The 16,774-nt window shown below is 37.5% G+C and overlaps 3 protein-coding genes across 7 annotated transcripts; 2 read left to right on the top strand and 1 right to left on the bottom strand.

Annotated features, from left to right (window-relative positions):
- Positions 1–1,541: 1,541 nt before the first annotated feature.
- Positions 1,542–7,381, bottom strand: LOC109083717 (NLR family CARD domain-containing protein 3-like). 2 transcript variants are annotated; one of them, XM_042728895.1, is made up of 6 exons: positions 6,125–7,381; positions 3,687–5,777; positions 3,043–3,216; positions 2,801–2,971; positions 2,471–2,517; positions 1,542–2,286 (listed from the first exon to the last, which is right to left on the bottom strand). In XM_042728895.1, exons 1-6 carry the CDS (start codon positions 6,277–6,279, stop codon positions 1,757–1,759), a joined length of 3,168 nt encoding a protein of 1,055 aa, XP_042584829.1. In that variant the 5' UTR covers positions 6,280–7,381; the 3' UTR covers positions 1,542–1,756. The 2 variants fall into 2 exon arrangements, with proteins under 2 accessions (XP_042584829.1, XP_042584830.1); XM_042728896.1 differs by having other exon boundaries at positions 3,687–6,273; positions 7,197–7,380.
- A 40-nt stretch (positions 7,382–7,421) lies between these two features.
- mutyh (mutY DNA glycosylase) lies at positions 7,422–12,277 on the top strand. Its single transcript, XM_042728929.1, has 15 exons — positions 7,422–7,815; positions 7,922–8,052; positions 8,594–8,633; positions 8,736–8,809; positions 8,891–8,932; positions 9,021–9,092; positions 9,196–9,309; positions 10,191–10,288; positions 10,376–10,520; positions 10,609–10,699; positions 10,806–10,988; positions 11,089–11,234; positions 11,383–11,532; positions 11,731–11,772; positions 11,905–12,277. Exons 1-15 carry the CDS (start codon positions 7,707–7,709, stop codon positions 12,049–12,051), a joined length of 1,584 nt encoding a protein of 527 aa, XP_042584863.1. The 5' UTR covers positions 7,422–7,706; the 3' UTR covers positions 12,052–12,277.
- Positions 12,278–12,591: 314 nt separating this feature from the next.
- Positions 12,592–16,044, top strand: elovl8b (ELOVL fatty acid elongase 8b). Of its 4 annotated transcripts, none has more exons than XM_042728950.1 (9): positions 12,592–12,827; positions 12,969–13,042; positions 13,187–13,250; positions 13,389–13,576; positions 13,694–13,774; positions 13,931–13,987; positions 14,092–14,206; positions 14,391–14,518; positions 15,607–16,044. In XM_042728950.1, the coding sequence occupies exons 3-9, from the start codon at positions 13,193–13,195 to the stop codon at positions 15,772–15,774; spliced, it is 795 nt and encodes a 264-aa protein (XP_042584884.1). In that variant the 5' UTR covers positions 12,592–12,827; positions 12,969–13,042; positions 13,187–13,192; the 3' UTR covers positions 15,775–16,044. The 4 variants fall into 4 exon arrangements, with proteins under 4 accessions (XP_042584884.1, XP_042584882.1, XP_042584883.1 ...); XM_042728948.1 differs by having other exon boundaries at positions 12,948–13,042; XM_042728949.1 differs by having other exon boundaries at positions 12,593–12,827; positions 13,182–13,250.
- Positions 16,045–16,774: the final 730 nt, after the last annotated feature.

The following is a 16,774-nucleotide window of genomic DNA, read 5'->3' as shown; positions in this document are numbered from 1 at the left end:
AAACTAAAATATGGTCACTCTATTAATAAAACTTCCTGGATGCAGAACTGACTGTTCTGTCAGACGTTTCCTGTTGTTTTAGGTGTGATCGAAACTTTATCACATCTTTTGAGACAAGTGATGTGTAGGCTGCTTCTGCTTAGCTGGGTCTTCCTCCCGCAGAAGCACTCTGATCGACCTTCTTGCAAGAATAAAATATCAAAGACATATCTCAGTGTTAATTTAATCTCAGCCTCACCCCAAATGTTTGAACACGGTTTTTCCATTACAGAAAGAAAACATTTTGTTTATCATTTTAAAGGGGTCATATGATGAAGTCGTGGCCTAGTGGTTAGAGAGTTTGACTCCTAACCCTAAGGTTGTGGGTTTGAGTCTCGGGCCGGCAATACCATGACTGAGGTGACCCATGTAGTGCATTAGAAGGGGTTTGCATAGCTTGTGCATCTAAGGGTTAAATGTGTTAGAAAATGTATCTAATTAACAATATATTAAACTAACAAAGTTAACATTGTCTTAGTGTTATTCATGCTACCAGGGCCAATTTACTCAGCCATGAAGATGGAGGACAATGAAGAGATTATAGAAAATGACAAAGCAGGTGAAGAGAGCAGTTAGGACCAGGCTACACATGACTAAAACATATAAAATGCATTGCAGATCTAGATAAAAACATATCTGGTGAAATATCTGGTCTCATTACTGTATTAGACGAAGAACAAAAAGTTACAACTACTCAACATATTATGAATACATTAAAGATTAGGGTATTGCATTTAAGATCATAGCATTGCAATTGTTGATTTTTCTTTAAAAATATGTTTGTTTTCTGCATTAATTTGTCATATAATGTCATCTGATCTTCATCAAATTGACTATCTTGTTGTTAGCTAAGATTTTTTTATGTTTTGTGATAGTTGTTTAGAGTCTCTTGTTTGATCCGAGAATTTAACAGAGAATCGATTCCAAAGGTTGGAATCAATTCTATTAAAGTGAATCAACTCTTCTTTAATAGCTAATTTAAAGGAATAGTTCACCCCAAAATGAAATTTTTGTCTTCATTTGCTCACCCTCCCGTTGTTACAAAACTGTGTGTAAATTTCTTTGTTGTGCTGAACACAAATGAAGATATTTTAATGAAAGTTTGTATCCAAGTCATTTTAGCTCACCACTGAATCCCACAGTAGGACATACAAATACTATGGAAGGCAATGGTGACTAAAAACGGCTTGGTTACATAATTTCATTAAAATATCTTCATTTGTGTTCAGCACAACAAAGAAATTTACACAGGCTTGTAACAACTGGAGGGTGAGCAAATGATGACAAAATTGTAATTTTGGGGTGAATATTCCTTTAAGTACAAACTCCACCTCATAACTGATTTCAAAACAACTGCAGGTGACAACACTTTGATGTTTAGATAGTAAGAAGGCTGTTTACTAAAAAAAAAAAAAAACCCGCTAAGAAATGGCATTGTAAAACATCTCACAAATGTTGTGGTTTGCTGTGGCATTGTTTTAGTTATGAAAACAAACACATACTTTTTGTTATATTTTGTTATTTATTCGCATAGTTTATGTATGTGTCTGTGTGAATGAGTTAAACACGGGGCTCTTAGAACTGAACAGAAATTTGTTCATTCATTTTAGCATTTTTAAACTACATTATTAATCGAAAATGAATCGAAAAACTTTTATCCCGTATTTCAGTGACAAGTGAAAGTTGGCAACCCTAAAAACAGGTATGTTTAAGGGGATCACAGCAACATCACATATGAGTCTGGATAAATCATAAGTCCAGCATATAGTGGTTCAGTGAATGTTGTGTTGAATGTGTGCAAGTGTGTGAATGTGTGCGTGTCAGAGACGCTGTAGAAGGATAGAGTGCCGGCCAGACAGTCCACATACACTCCTACTCTATTAGAGTGAGGTGATGGAGCAGGAATGTCTGTTTTATTACTATTGTGACAGGCAATGAATCTTTTAGGAGTGATGGTCAGACTCCAGGAATTTTCACTGTAGTCAAACCAGCAGTCCTTGCTCATGCCTTTCCTCCTGATTCCTTTATAAACCACTGAAGTACGAGCTCCTTGTCCGTTCCATTCAACCTCCCAGTAACAGCGTCCAGTCAGACTCTCTCTACACAAAACATTACAATAGTAATCAAATCGGTCTGGATGATCAGGATACGGCTGAGACTCTTTCACACGTGTGACCTTTCTGTTCCCCTCAGATAGAACAAGTTGAGGGTATGCTGTGTTTGGATCCAGTGTGAAATCACAGGCGTCTAACAACAAAAAAAGATAATAAAAATATATGTATATATCTCCACTGAGGAAGTAATAAGTAACAAGAAACAAAACTAAATATATACATTTTTAAATTTTTTGACAATGACCCAGTTGACAACAATTGGTACTGTATGTGAGGATATGTTTATGTAGAGTATGTCTATGTGATTAAAAACTTACATTTTCGTAGTCCTGGTGTAATCCTGCTCTCTCCTCCATGGTCCAAACTACAGTGACACACAAAGTAATATTTTAACTCTCTTGCCCAGTAGTGACTCACTTGCAGTAATATTAATGAAGTCCAAAATAGGGAAAAATATTTTATACAGAAATTTTAAAAAAAGTAACTTTACACAAAACATAAAAAACATAATAGTAGTTAATTGCCTCCAAAGTTTCCTAAAAATAAAGGAGGAAGATTTGTACACAGTTTTAGTGCACACCTATTGAATTTGATTAGGGACCCTAATGTCTGAAATCAGATGAAACTCTAAATTAAGTTGTACATACTTGAGTGTCTCCAGTCTGTAGTTTGGATCATTTAAATGAGAGATAAGCTGAACTCCTGATTGTTGTGGGTTATTGTAGCTCAGATCCAATTCTCTCAGGTGTGAAGGGTTTGAACTCAGAGCTAAAGCCAAATAACCGCATCCTTCATCGCTCACCATACAACCTGACAGCCTACAGGAAATAAACATGTTTATATACAGTTCATTGAGTACTTTGATAAGTCAGTGTATTGAGATAAATACCTCAGTATGTGTAGTTGACAGTTGTGACTCTTGAGAGCATCAGAGATCAGCTTCACTCCTGAATCCTGCAGGTCATTGTTACTCAAATCCAGCTCTCTCAGAGGAGAGTTTGATGATTGGAGAGCTGAAGCGATGATTTCACAACACTGATGAGTCAGTTTACTGTCAGCAAGACTATAACAAAAAATTACATAAAACACAATAACGTTAATTTGATTTGCAGAACTTTCTCTCATTTCTCAACAGATCTGAACTCATTTCCAAACCAGTATACCTACGATCTCAAAACATTTATGTTACGTGTAAGAGAGGCAGTGCTCCAACAGTATTGATATTTAATAACAGGGACTTTTGTCTCTACACTGTGGTCCAGATCAGTGTGTGTAAGCAGTGTGGAAACTTATCATGAAAGTTATCATGTTCCTCAACACATTTCATATTGTATTGTGGCATATAAATCCGGCACTAAATGTCTATTGTACAGAGGTGAAAACTGTCCACTTGGAAAAGTTGTCAGGTATTACACATTTCCCTTTCTGTCACTCCTCTCACTCTACACCAAACTCTTTATTGCTTCGTGATACAGCCACATTAGTCTAACTCTTGATATTGCTTAAAACTGAATTTTAATAAGCTATACTCACAGAGCTTTTGTGCAGTTGTTGACAGCTGGTATGAGTCTTCTTCTGCCCTCCTCTGTTGTGTTGTATTTCTTCAGATCAAACTCATCCACCACCTCCTCTGACATTTGAAGCATGTAGGCTATTGCTGAACAGTGAGCAACAGAGAGTTTCTTCTCTGACTGTTTGTCTGATCTCACAAACTCCTCAATCTCTCTGTACAGAGTTTGATCATTCACTTCAAGCAGACACAGAAACAGATTGATGGATCGTTCAGTGGAGAAATCCCGACCATCTTTGATCTTGTCTTTGATATATGTAATAGTTTCTCTGATGCTCTCTGAGGTGTCCACCGTGTGTGTCAGTAGATCCTTTAAGAGACTCTGATTGGACTCCAGTGAGATCCCCAGCAGAAATCGCAGGAAAAGATCCAGATGACCAGTTTCACTCTGAAGGGATTTATCCACTGCACCTTTCAGTACAGTATAAATTACATCAAAAAACTGTGAAGTGCCTAGGCTGTTGTAATAGTAAAACACATAGAGAGCAGCAAGGAACTCCTGAAAGCTGAGATGTATGAAGCAGTAGATTTTCCTCTGATGAATTACAGATTCCTCCTTAAAGGTTTGAGTGCAGATGCCAGAATACAGCAAGGCATTGTCAGTGATGTCTATCCCACACTCTCTCAGATCCTCCTCATAGAACATCACATTGCCCTTCATCAGCTGTTTGAAAGCTACTTCAGCCAGTTTCACAATCACCTCTCTGTTGAACCGCAGGAGTTTCTCTGGATCTCTCTCTGGATCATACTTCTGATTCTTCATCTTCATCTGAATCAGCAGGAAGTGGATGTACATTTCACTCAGAGTTTGAGGGATTTCTGCTCTCTTGTTGTCTTGTTTCAGGATATTTTCAAGCACAGTGGATGAGATCCAACAGAAGACTGGTATGTGACACATAATGTGGAGGCTTCTCACTCTTCTAATGTGTGAGATGGTTCTGCTGGCTTGATGCTCATCACTGATTCTCTTCCTGAAATATTCCTCCTTCTGTGCGTCATTGAATCCCTGGATTTCTGTCACACGCTGGATGTATTTGGAGGGGATCTGATTGGCTGCTGCTGGTCTGGAAGTGATCCAGATGAGGGCAGAGGGGAGCAGATCACCTTTCATGAGGTTTGACATCAACACAGACACTGATGAAGTCTCAGTCACATCACAAACTTTCTCACTATCATCTGAAAACATCAGTGGCATTCTGCTTTCATCCAGACCATCAAAGATGAAAACAACTTTACACGCATCATACATCTTTGAGTTCAGATCTTGAAGTTCAGGATGAAAGTCCAGCAGAAGTTTGTGAAGACTGTAGCGATTGTGTCGGATCAAGTTGAGCTCTCGAAACGGAAGCACAAAGATGAAATCTACATCCCAATTGGCCGTTCCCTCGGCCCAATCTAGAATGAACTTCTGCACAGAGACTGTTTTTCCAATTCCAGCGATGCCTTTAGTAAGAACACTCTTGATTTTCTCTCTTTGATATTGTGCTTCAGATAAGACTTTAAAGATGTCATTGCAGTAGATTGGAGTATCTTGTAAGTGTTGTGTTTGGGGCTTTATCTCCATGTGCAAAACCTCATGTTCTTCATTCACTCCTTCACTCTCTCCCTCTATGATGTACAGCTGTGTGTAAATTCTCTTCAGGAGGGTTTGATTCTCTTGTATTTTGATTCCCTCAAATAAACTCTCATACTTGTCCTTCATGCTGGTTTTGTGTATATCTTTCACTCTCTGCAGAACATCAACCACTGGCTGATGTGAACCCTGCTGATGGTCTTCAGTCTCTTCAAGCAGGTCTGATTCTGGGCAGCGGTGAGCAGAACCAGCAGAACTAGATTCCTCTAGGTGTTTGTGTGATTTTAGAACTGGACGGGTTCTTGATCTCTTTCTACATTGAGGACAGTCAAAGTCTTCTGATGTTCTGGCCTGGTCCCAGTAACGGTTGATACAGTGTCTGCAGAAACTATGTCCACAGGTGATAGAGACTGCATCTGTCTGAACCTGCTCACAAACTCCACATCTGGACTGAATCTGGATCAGAACATCCCTCTGAATACTGAATAAACACACCGTGCTGAATCACACTGATCAATGAGCATAGAAAAATAGTTGCTAATGATGACTACAATTACAATGAGTGTCATGAGTATTATTATATTCTAACATGATTTTGTATTTTTAAATCAAAGGCTGATACATTTTAACCACTTGCATTATTCTGGTCCAAATCATAGTCCTGAAGGTCTTTGCACAAGTGGTAAGCTGATTGATTTCATATTTACAGACACTCTGTAGGTTCTTAATATACTGCTTTCTGTATTTGTAGTCTTAGAGCATGAAAATGAATATTATGAACATTGTTAATGTATGCTTCAATGAGACTCAGTATGAGTTTTGTCTTACCCAGGGTCAGATGTCAGTGTTTCATCACTGAGATTAGGCAGACTAACTATTGACTCATTACTGGTTATAGACACAGAGCTGGATACTGGAGATGCTGCAGTGTCCTCCTCCATCTCCTTGACACTCATTACAGAAGCAATGCTGATCTTCTTCATGTCATTCAAAAGAAACAGCTGTCAGTCCTAAAAAATTGTGAGTCACCTAATTTGTAAGTCGCTTTTTGAGAGAAGTGTCTGCTAATTGTAAATGTAAAATAAAACAAAAAAATCATATAAGTATCAGGCAGGTCTCTTGTATATTTTTGGTGTAATGTTACACTTACCCTATTTTGTGGATAAATCAATTCAAATTAATTTCTTTATCAATTTTTTTAATTTTGTAGTGTTGCAAAGCAGCTTTACAGTAAACACACATACACACGATTGTGAACACGATACACAATGTTCTAAAGAAATATTTGTCAATCTGGCCTTCCATAGCCTATATTTTCGGCAAAATGCACTCCCACGTACCATCGTGGACTCTCGAGCCTAGCGCCTACAGAGTCTGGACTAATATTAACTGTGGTTTTTGCCAGAGACATCTGTATCTATTAGAAATATCCGTCCTCCTCCATCCAAGTAGATAGGACTGCTGTCTAGCCAGGACTGCCCCGACTTCGCTAAACGGCCTTTGCACCCATCGGCATAGATTTTAACTGTAAACCATTTCAAGCTGTGTATGGTTGCCTTCTAAATCTGACACACTATATTCAGTTTATGGATATCTCTGCAATCGACCGCATATCGAAACAGACGTGTTGAATATGAGAGAAATGTGCTGTGTAACTTTAGCTATTATTGAATATTATCTGTTACCGTTTTTCTATGAATGTTATTGTTAAATATGGTTCCGTTAGTGAGATAAAATGTAAAATCTGTGGTTATTATGGTTTCACTACAAATGCATAGTTAAACCATGGTTACTGTAGTAAAACCATGCGTTAGTTAATTTCCGTGAGACTTAGATGATTTAAAATGATGAAAAGTAAAGATGCAGTACTATTAGGTATTTTAAGTATTTATCGACTTACTGTGAAAGACTCAAAAAGATGTTTCCGCAAGTCTTTACATTCGGTTCTACGGTGCTTGGCGTGATATCATTCATTTTAGTTAGAAATGCGCGAAAATGAAACCAACGCAAGAAGATCTATGCAGATGGTGCAGCTGTCACACGTTTGCGGGCTTCACCATAGACACACGGAGCGTGTAAACTGCGCATGCTCCCTGACCTTCCGAACAAACCACGCCCGCGTGATGACGTCAGACCCGAAATACTCAAGTGTTTATGACGAAGGCGGGAGCGCTACTGCTGCATGGTGTGAAAGAAAACACGTTTGTTTCTTACTCTATTACTAACAGTAGTACTTTGCACATGTTGTTTTTAATATATGATTTTTAACGTTCTGATGTTTATTTCGTTGTAATTTTTTTTCCATAATAGCGACCATGTGCATATAGTTTTGATTTTAACTGAAAGTTTTAAGGGAGTTTGAAGTGTCCCACAGGTTGTTTATTAATTAGTGAAAGATTAGTTTAGCGCTATGAGCAGGTTAAGATCTGCAGTGCAGAAGGGGAAGAGAGCGGCTCTGGAAAACACAGAGGTGATCAAATCCAGCAAAAAGAAGAAATCAAAAGCCGCCATTAAAGAGGGTGAGTGGTTCTCTGTGTGTGGCTGAGAGACGTTATAAATCAAGGCAACACGACGTTTGCCTTTAAAATGTTATAATGTTTAAGTTTGATTTCTTATTTCCACCAGAGGAACCATCTGAAACTGAACCTTCCTCATCATACCACTTTTTCCATGATCCAACTGAAATCCCTCTTTTCCGCTCTCACCTTCTGCAGTGGTATGATCAGAATAAGAGAGATCTTCCCTGGAGGACACTGGTAAAGGCATATTATATTCTTAATTAGTAAATAACCTGATCTACTAGACTGTCGACTGTACATAGTTTTTGTCACGTGACTATGCTTTTTGGGGCCCATGGTATAACTTGCAGCTGCCTGAGAGATGCTCATTGGAAGTGATCAGCATTTCAATGCTAGTTTTTTTTTTTAATTTTATTTTTATTTGTTTGTTGCACATGTTAAAGCACATTTAATGTATTGCAGAAAAAAAAACTATTGTAGGCCTAAAAATATGATTCATACTGGTAATGAAAAAATGGTCTGTGTATAAAAGCACATAAATTGTTTAGTTAGCAGGGAATTATTGATTTTTTTTTTTTTTTCCAAAATGTTGACTGTGGGGTTAAGTGTGTTAGTTATGATTGAGGGTTATTTGTGTCAGTGGCTTAACTAATGACTGTCACAAACACTGTTACAAAATTGGTTAATTGCATTCAGTGCAAATAAGACTTTGAAATGAGATCAGTCTTTTGTGTGTGTGTGTGTGTGTGTGTATGTGTGTGTGTTGTAATCCATACAGGCTATGACAGAACCAGATGTTAATATCAGGACATATGGAGGTATGAAAAAGTGTTTTAATTTCATGATCATCATAAACTCAAATCATTTTTTATATGTAAATGTATTTATTTTATTTTTATTTTTTCTAATGTTGTCCTAAGTGTGGGTCTCAGAGATCATGTTACAGCAGACCCAAGTTGCCACAGTGATAGACTACTATAACAGATGGATGAAGGTAGGCAAGCTGTTTGACATCTCCTCTCACAGTACCTCTGGAATGCCACATTTTATGCTGTTTCTGCATCTTTATTTTTAGAGATGGCCAACTGTGGAAAAACTTGCTGCAGCTACACTGGAGGTGATAGTTAATTCCATAGACATACGCAAAATATAAAGACAGAGACATAGTGAGCATCTGACAGTGGTGTATTATTGTCTCCTTGCAGGAAGTGAACCAAATGTGGGCGGGTCTTGGATACTACTCTCGAGGGCGCAGGCTGCACGAAGGTGCTCAGAAAGTAGGTTTGAACATAGTAATGCAGAATTTAGATACAATTTAGATGTTTGCTTTCATATATTTGTGTAATCTGCACATATTAAAAGATTTGATTCTTACAATAGGTAGTATCAGAACTGGATGGACAGATGCCAAAGACCACAGCAGCACTACTAAAACAGCTGCCTGGAGTTGGACGTTACACCGCCGGTGCAATCAGTTCTATAGCACTTGGGCAGGTAAATTTGTTGATGCATTTGATTTGACCCATGTTCCTAAAGAAATGGTTCACCAAAAAATTGCTGAAATTTACTCACTCTCAAGCTGTCAAAGACGTAGATGAGTTTGATAAGAAATTTAGCATTTTATCACTTGCTCACCAATGCCTCCTTTGCATTGAATGGGTGCCATCAGAATGAAAGCACAAAAAGCTGATAAAAAAAAATCACAATGATCCACAAGTGATTCACACAACTCCAGTCCATAAATTAACATCTTGTGAAGTGAAAAGCTGCATGTTTGTTAGAAACAAATCCATCATGAAGACTTTTTTTTTTTTAACTTCAATCTGTTGTCCTCTCACTTGATAAACCACATATTAGTTTAGAACTGTTTTGTACTTTTTTCACTTGTAAACTGTGCCTCATTTGTGCATATTTTTCTCCTGACTCAGATGACTTTTTCACCGGAGAAAACAATATTATGTACAGAGGACTTGTATTTTAGCTGGAAGCAACAGTTTGAAGTTAATCGCATCTTAATGAAAGCTTTTTTCTTCAAGACATTAATTGATGGACTGGATTAGTGTGGATTACTTGTGAATTATTGTAATGTTTTGTCAGCTGTTTGAACTCTCATTCTGGCACCCATTCACTACAGAGGATCCATTGGTGAGTAACTTATGTAATGCTAAATAAAACAATCTCATTTACACCTTAAAGATCCTATATTTGGGGGAAATTCTACTCCTTTAATACAATTAATTTACTTGTCTGATCCACTAATAGTGCAGCGCAGATCAGTTTGGGCAGCATTACATTGTTGGGATATTAAACGCTGTGAATATTTAGCAGTAAATGCTGTTTATTTATTTGATGCAGTGATGTTTGTTGTTCTCCAGGTGACCGGTGCCGTTGATGGAAATGTCATTCGAGTTCTTTGTCGCGTTCGAGCCATAGGTGCAGACAGCACCAGTCCTGCTGTAACAGATGCTTTGTGGTACTGAAAGACCCATCAAGTTGATTGTACCATTAAGCAAATGTAGATCTAATATGTAAAATGTTGGCTTTAATTGGTCTATTTCAGGAAAATTGCTGATACACTTGTTGACCCAGAGAAACCCGGAGACTTTAATCAGGCTATGATGGAATTAGGGGCCAGAGTCTGCACCCCGAAATCCCCTCTGTGCGGCCAGTGTCCCGTTCAAACCCACTGTCATGCCTTTAGGAAGGTACTGCTGAGCAGCTCTCACCAAAACGCTTCCTTGTGAAACTGTCAAATGACTTATTATATATCAGATATTGTCGTCTTTACTGTAGGTGAGCATTAAACAAGAGATTGACTCCAAAAGACTTCTAAGTAAACTTGTCTCAAAGCTCAACACCTCAGTTCCTGACATAGAGAATTGTTGTAAGTTGTAAAGTCTTCTGTTAATCAAGAAATATTCTCTTTTTATTCATACATCAGATTTATAAATTAAAAGCAGTGTCTAAAGTATGTTCACATTCTCTGACAGTGGCTGCTGGCAGCTGTGACTTGTGTCTATTAGAGGACTGGGACCCTCAGCTGGGGGTGCAGAATTATCCAAGAAAGCCAGTTAAAAAAGCTCCACGTGTGGAGCAAACCCTAACCTGTATAGTGGAACGTCAGCGAGACGGAGAAGAGATGGAGTATCTGCTTACTCAAAGACCAAGTAAAGGTGAAACAATAGTTTTGACTGGGTGAATGAGAAAAAGATGAACAACTGCTAGAAAATATCATGAAAAAATGTGATTTTGGATTACATGGATGTGTTACAGGACTCTTGGCAGGGATGTGGGAGCTACCCAGTATGCTCTTGGAGGCTGACGTCTCTGAGAATAAATATAAAGGCTTGATATGTGACATGATGCAAAAACTGCTGGAAAAATCTCTAGACGCTAACTCAGTGCAGTTTGTGGGAGAGGTTTGTGTTTTCCCCAAAACGTATCATCTTGGGTTTAGAATAATCCAAATTTATGCAATATTTGATTTGCATCTTCGGTGATGATTTGCACGTTTGGTTACAATGCACGTGTTTGATATTCATTCATGTCTTTCATGTTCTCTGTCAGGTGGTGCACATTTTTTCCCACATCCATCAAACCTATATAGTCTTTTCCGTGCGTGTGTCTGACTGGTCAGAAGGAGAGCAAGAGCAGAAGACCTGCTGGCTCACTAAATCTGCTCTGAAGGAGGCGGCTGTATCCACTGGGGTTAAAAAGGAAACCAACATTAAAACAACAAAAAAAAAAAAGCCAAACAAAAATCAAAACTACAAAAAAAAAACATTTTTTAAATGTGCTTGTGTGTACAAGAAATGCATTTTTTAAATGTGCATTTTTTTTTTTAATACTTTTTTTAAACCATGTTGTTACAGTGATTAACATGTATGTAAAGATCTTGTATTTTCAATTACACAGATTATGAAGCTCTATGAATCTTCAAGCAAGGTGGACAGCAACGTAAGTGTTCCTGAGTTTGCATGTGCTTCATATATTGCACTGTTTGGTGTTTTTGAGTTCTTTTTATTTTTCATATCTTACTGATACTAAAATTCTGTTTTTGCCCTATCCTAACATTTCACACTTTTTCAGGAAGAGAAGAGAAAACCCAGCCCTGAGAAACGGTCAAATAAAATAAAAAAGCCTAAGGGTGCTGTTACTAATGAAGGACCCAAACAACTCTGCATCAGTCAATTTTTTTCTACCTCTAATACAACAGCCAAAAGCCAAAACTGTTGACATAAGCCTGTCTGTATATTAATTATTGATATAGTCAATGTGTAGTCATGTAAATTTGATATGTTAAGAGTGTTACATATAATAACACGTATTACCTACAGCTTTAATGTTTCATTTTTTAGAGGGATAGTTGTGTTTGTAAATAAATAATAAATGTATAATAAGGCTGATTTTAAAAAGGGAATAAAAAAATTGGGATCCAGAATAAAAGACTTGGGTTTTTAAATAAATCTGACCTGATTTCATAACACATTTACACACACACACACATACACAAATCTTTCTCTCCACTTCAATTTTTTAGTTTGCAGCATACAGATTTAGCCAGACAGATAAATTAGATTACATGGTCATGTTCATTTAATTCTCTGCGCCCTGAATGCCCTTCCCTCTCTGATACTAGGGTGTCAAAATAAGAGTCAAGATTATATATATTTTTTTAACAAACCTGAGATTATTTCTTATATGACACATATGTGGAAAGATACTTTCTTAGTAAAAATTGCAAAATGTATCATTTTGGTCTATTTGTTTAAATTACAGGTTAATGTGTCTGTTTTCTCGGTCCTAGTGGGACTTTTAACTGTGAAATGTGAGTTATGAAAACTGGGTGCAGTCCAAAGTTTTTCTTCCAATAGTTATGTGCACCTCTGCATAACAACTGTTAACACCCTATTTCCCATGTTGCTCAAATAAGTTTGTGTGAATTTCAACGTTCCTATCTGACCGTGACCGAACTCTTCCGCACAGTGCGATACACCTGTACTGTTCCTCAGGTAAGTTAACCGGTAGATTTATGTTGATTGCAAAAAGACGATTGCAGTCAAATAATAAAAACATCCCATGTACGTTAAATTTCTTGTCAATAAGTTGAACGCTTTGTCATTATAATTAAGTTGCAATAATTACAAGAACAGCCTGCATAGGGAGAAGGTATCCCTCAAGGACAAGACCACAAATCATTGTGTTGCAAATCTACTTCCTTAACAAGGTATGCAACCCTTCGCAATTTTTTTTATACCACGTGGCCTATTATTAAGAGCGCACAAACACGGGATATATTATTCCTCTTTATACATGTTTTGCCCTTTTCTGCTGAATGCTAGTCTAGTCTCTTTTTTATGATAAAGCACAGTCCTCTATGGAATCAGCATGGCAGAGAGTGGAATCCATGCACCGCTGGATTCTGGAGAATGGGGGTATAAGCATGATTTATTTTACACCTTGTATTTTACTGTACTATCTAGAGAAAAGTTACATCATAAAATATGCATATAATAATCTATAGAATGCACTTTTATGCAGAACTCCTTGTGTTTCCTGTCATGGTATTTCAGATAAGCGGACTGATCCATGGCTTCTTGTCTACTCTCCTGTACCAATCATCTGTACATTTTTGTGCTATCTTGGTATTATCTGGATTGGACCTAAGCTTATGAAACACAAGGAACCAGTGAACCTAAAAGCAGTGCTTATTGTATACAACTTTGCCATGGTCGGTTTGTCGATTTACATGTTCCATGAGGTACATTATTTCATACATACATACTCTAGTTCAGTCCAATATAGGTGCATACTATTTCAAGGTCTTACATTAAAATAACCTAGTCATCAAATCTGAAATCTATTTTTCTTTCGACAGTTCTTGGTCACATCTTGGCTGGCAAACTACAGTTATCTATGCCAACCTGTGGACTACAGCCCCAGTCCTCTAGGAATGAGGGTGATTACATCTCTGTTTAGCTGCCTAGTGTTCTTTGTTAATAATCAGTAATTCCTGTTTTCCAAATCATACTCAAATTTACCTATGATGTTATCATTATTTTTTAGATTCTCAATAAATATGCATTGGTTGCCTAATAATTAATTTATCTTTTAAATGGCCAGTGTATGCTGGTGGTTCTTCTTCTCTAAAGTTATTGAGCTTAGTGATACAGTAAGTTCTACTCATTTAAAAAATATGATTGTTGCAGATATTTACACCCGTTTTAGACATGCAGTTCAGATAAAGAAGCTTTCCCTCCCAACTTCCTCTCTCAGGTCTTTTTTATCCTAAGAAAAAAGAACAGCCAGCTCACTTTTCTACATGTGTATCATCATGGAACTATGATCTTCAACTGGTGGGCAGGAGTTAAATTTGTGGCGGGAGGTCAATGTAAGAGAAACATTAAATAATTCATATATATTCAGTGACTACAGTTAATATGCACCGTTTCATAGCCTTGTTTGATTCTATGTATTTTTATATACACATTAAATATAACAATTATGCATGCATTTTTTTAAAGTAATTTTTTCATGTATTTTATTATGTTGTGTCTTTTTGCTTATTCATTCAGCATTTTTTATCGGGCTGCTGAACACCTTTGTTCATATAGTGATGTATTCTTACTATGGCCTGGCGGCCCTGGGGCCTCACATGCAGAAATATCTGTGGTGGAAGCGCTACCTCACCTCATTACAGCTGGTAAATACACAATACATTGATATTCTGCTCATTTAGTCTTTCACTTTTAGTCTATCAGAGCCTTTTTTTCACAATTTTTTATTCTTTTGTAAATTACTTCAATACAGATGTCCTGTTAGATGGCAAGATGATAATTTTTTTAATTAGAATTAAAGGGGTCAGATGATGCTTTTTTAAAGATCATTATTTTGTGTATTTGGTGTAACAGAATATGTTGACATGCTTTAATGTTCAAAAAACACATTATTTTTCAAATACTGTACATTATTGTAGGTTCTCAATGCCCCGCCTCTCTCAAATGCATCCTTTTTTACAAAGTCCCTCCTGACAAGCACAGTCTGCTCTGATTGGCCAACTGACCCAGTGCATTGTGATTGGCTGAACACTACAAGCACTTGTCGGAAATGTAACGCCCCTTTCCATAATCGCGAGCTTCATCTTTCAAAATAAATGTAAAGACAGTTAATAATGTCCTTAGTTTTACCATCGCGCAAAACTCCGCATTTGAACAGTCAATAGCAAAAACTAATAACAAAACATACTTACAGTAGCTGATTCAGAATTGCCAGATTGTTGTAGCAAAGTCAGAATTACCTTCACTCCTAGGTTCATGAAACGGTCGTCCATAAAATGCGTTGCTGTTCTGTTGTAAGTAATCTTAAAGATTTCTACATGCATCTGCTTTCAGAAGGCCAAATAAAGTGCTGTTGCTTTCGCCTCGATACACACAACATCTCCCTGACGTGGCTGCTTCAACACTAACTGCGATAACTGAAACCATGCCTTCTTTCTTTGCGTGAACATTTTGGCAGCATTACGCAAATATCTCCACATAGTGACGTAGATATGTGGGGGCATGTTTGAATGAGACATTTTAGGGGGGCGTGGCAGAGTCTTAACTTTTATAAAGAATATCTCTTTGGATTTGAGACTTTAGTCTTTGCAACTTTACAGATCTTCTTCATGCACCAAGAGCTTGTAACACTCCAAAGAGAAAGGAAAAATTGAAATCACATCATATGACCCCTTTAAAAAATTTAAATAATAACATAACATCAGCGGGACTATTGAACATCTTCTCATTACAGGTCCAGTTTGTCTTGCTGACTATTCACACTGGTTACAACCTCTTCACGGAGTGTGATTTTCCTGATTCCATGAATGCAGTCGTGTTTGCATATTGTGTCAGCCTCATTATACTCTTCAGCAACTTTTACTACCAGAGCTACATAACCAGGAAGAGCAAGATGTCTTAACATAGTTGGTCCACATGATGAGGAGAGGACTCACCCATCCTTTGAAGACTAATTTGTCCATTGCTGTTCTCACTGCAGTCATTCCTCAGCTAAATTAAGTATTCAGGACTGAAAATTTGGTGAAACCACTGACCACATATATAATTTGGGTTGTTAATGACTTATCCAATAACATGTCTTATTGCATTTTGGAACCTCAACCAAAATAACTTGATCTGTAAATAAAGTGTTTCGTTTTAAATAACTTTAAGATGGAACCTTATGTAAAAACAGCTTTGTAAAGTCTTATAAATTGTCTTTATTAACAATAGTGAAGTGCACTAGATGGCGCTATTTACGTATCTTGACTGCAGCTGCCTCAAGACAATGTCACGAGTCCAGTGTTGCCAACTTAGCAATTTTGTTGCTAAATTTAGCAACTTTTCAGACTAACCTAACAACAAATTTAGCTTGGTTTTATTACAGTAACCACAGTTTACCACAGTATTTGTACTAAAACTGCAGTAACCACAAATTTACCATGGTAATAATAATAATAATACATTTTAGTACTTATGTAACACCATGTTTATTTCTCATGAGGTATTCTCAAAGGTGTACCTTTGTAACTTATCTACCCTTAAAGCATGCATACTTGTATGGCACTAATCTGCAGCTGGATACTATTGTCACTTTTTGGGGTATAGTTGCAGCTTTGAGGTTACTGCCCAAGTAAAGGGCTAAAATACAATTATAGTATATTTTATTTCAGTGAGTGACAGTGACGTGACATTCAGCCAAGTATGGTGACCCATACTCAGAATTCGTGCTCTGCATTTAACCCATCCGAAGTGCACACACACAGAGCAGTGAACACACACACAACACTGTGAACACACACCCGGAGCAGTGGGCAGCCATTTTATGCTGCGGCGCCCGGGGAGCAGTTGGGGGTTCGATGCCTTGCTCAAGGGCACCTAAGTCATGGTATTGAAGGTGGAGAGAGAACTGTACATGCACT

Source organism: Cyprinus carpio, chromosome B8, assembly GCF_018340385.1.
Source record: "Cyprinus carpio isolate SPL01 chromosome B8, ASM1834038v1, whole genome shotgun sequence".
Lineage (NCBI taxonomy): Eukaryota > Metazoa > Chordata > Actinopteri > Cypriniformes > Cyprinidae > Cyprinus > Cyprinus carpio.
The sequence above is the reverse complement of the archived record's forward strand: the minus strand, read 5'-3'. Positions and strand labels throughout refer to the sequence as shown.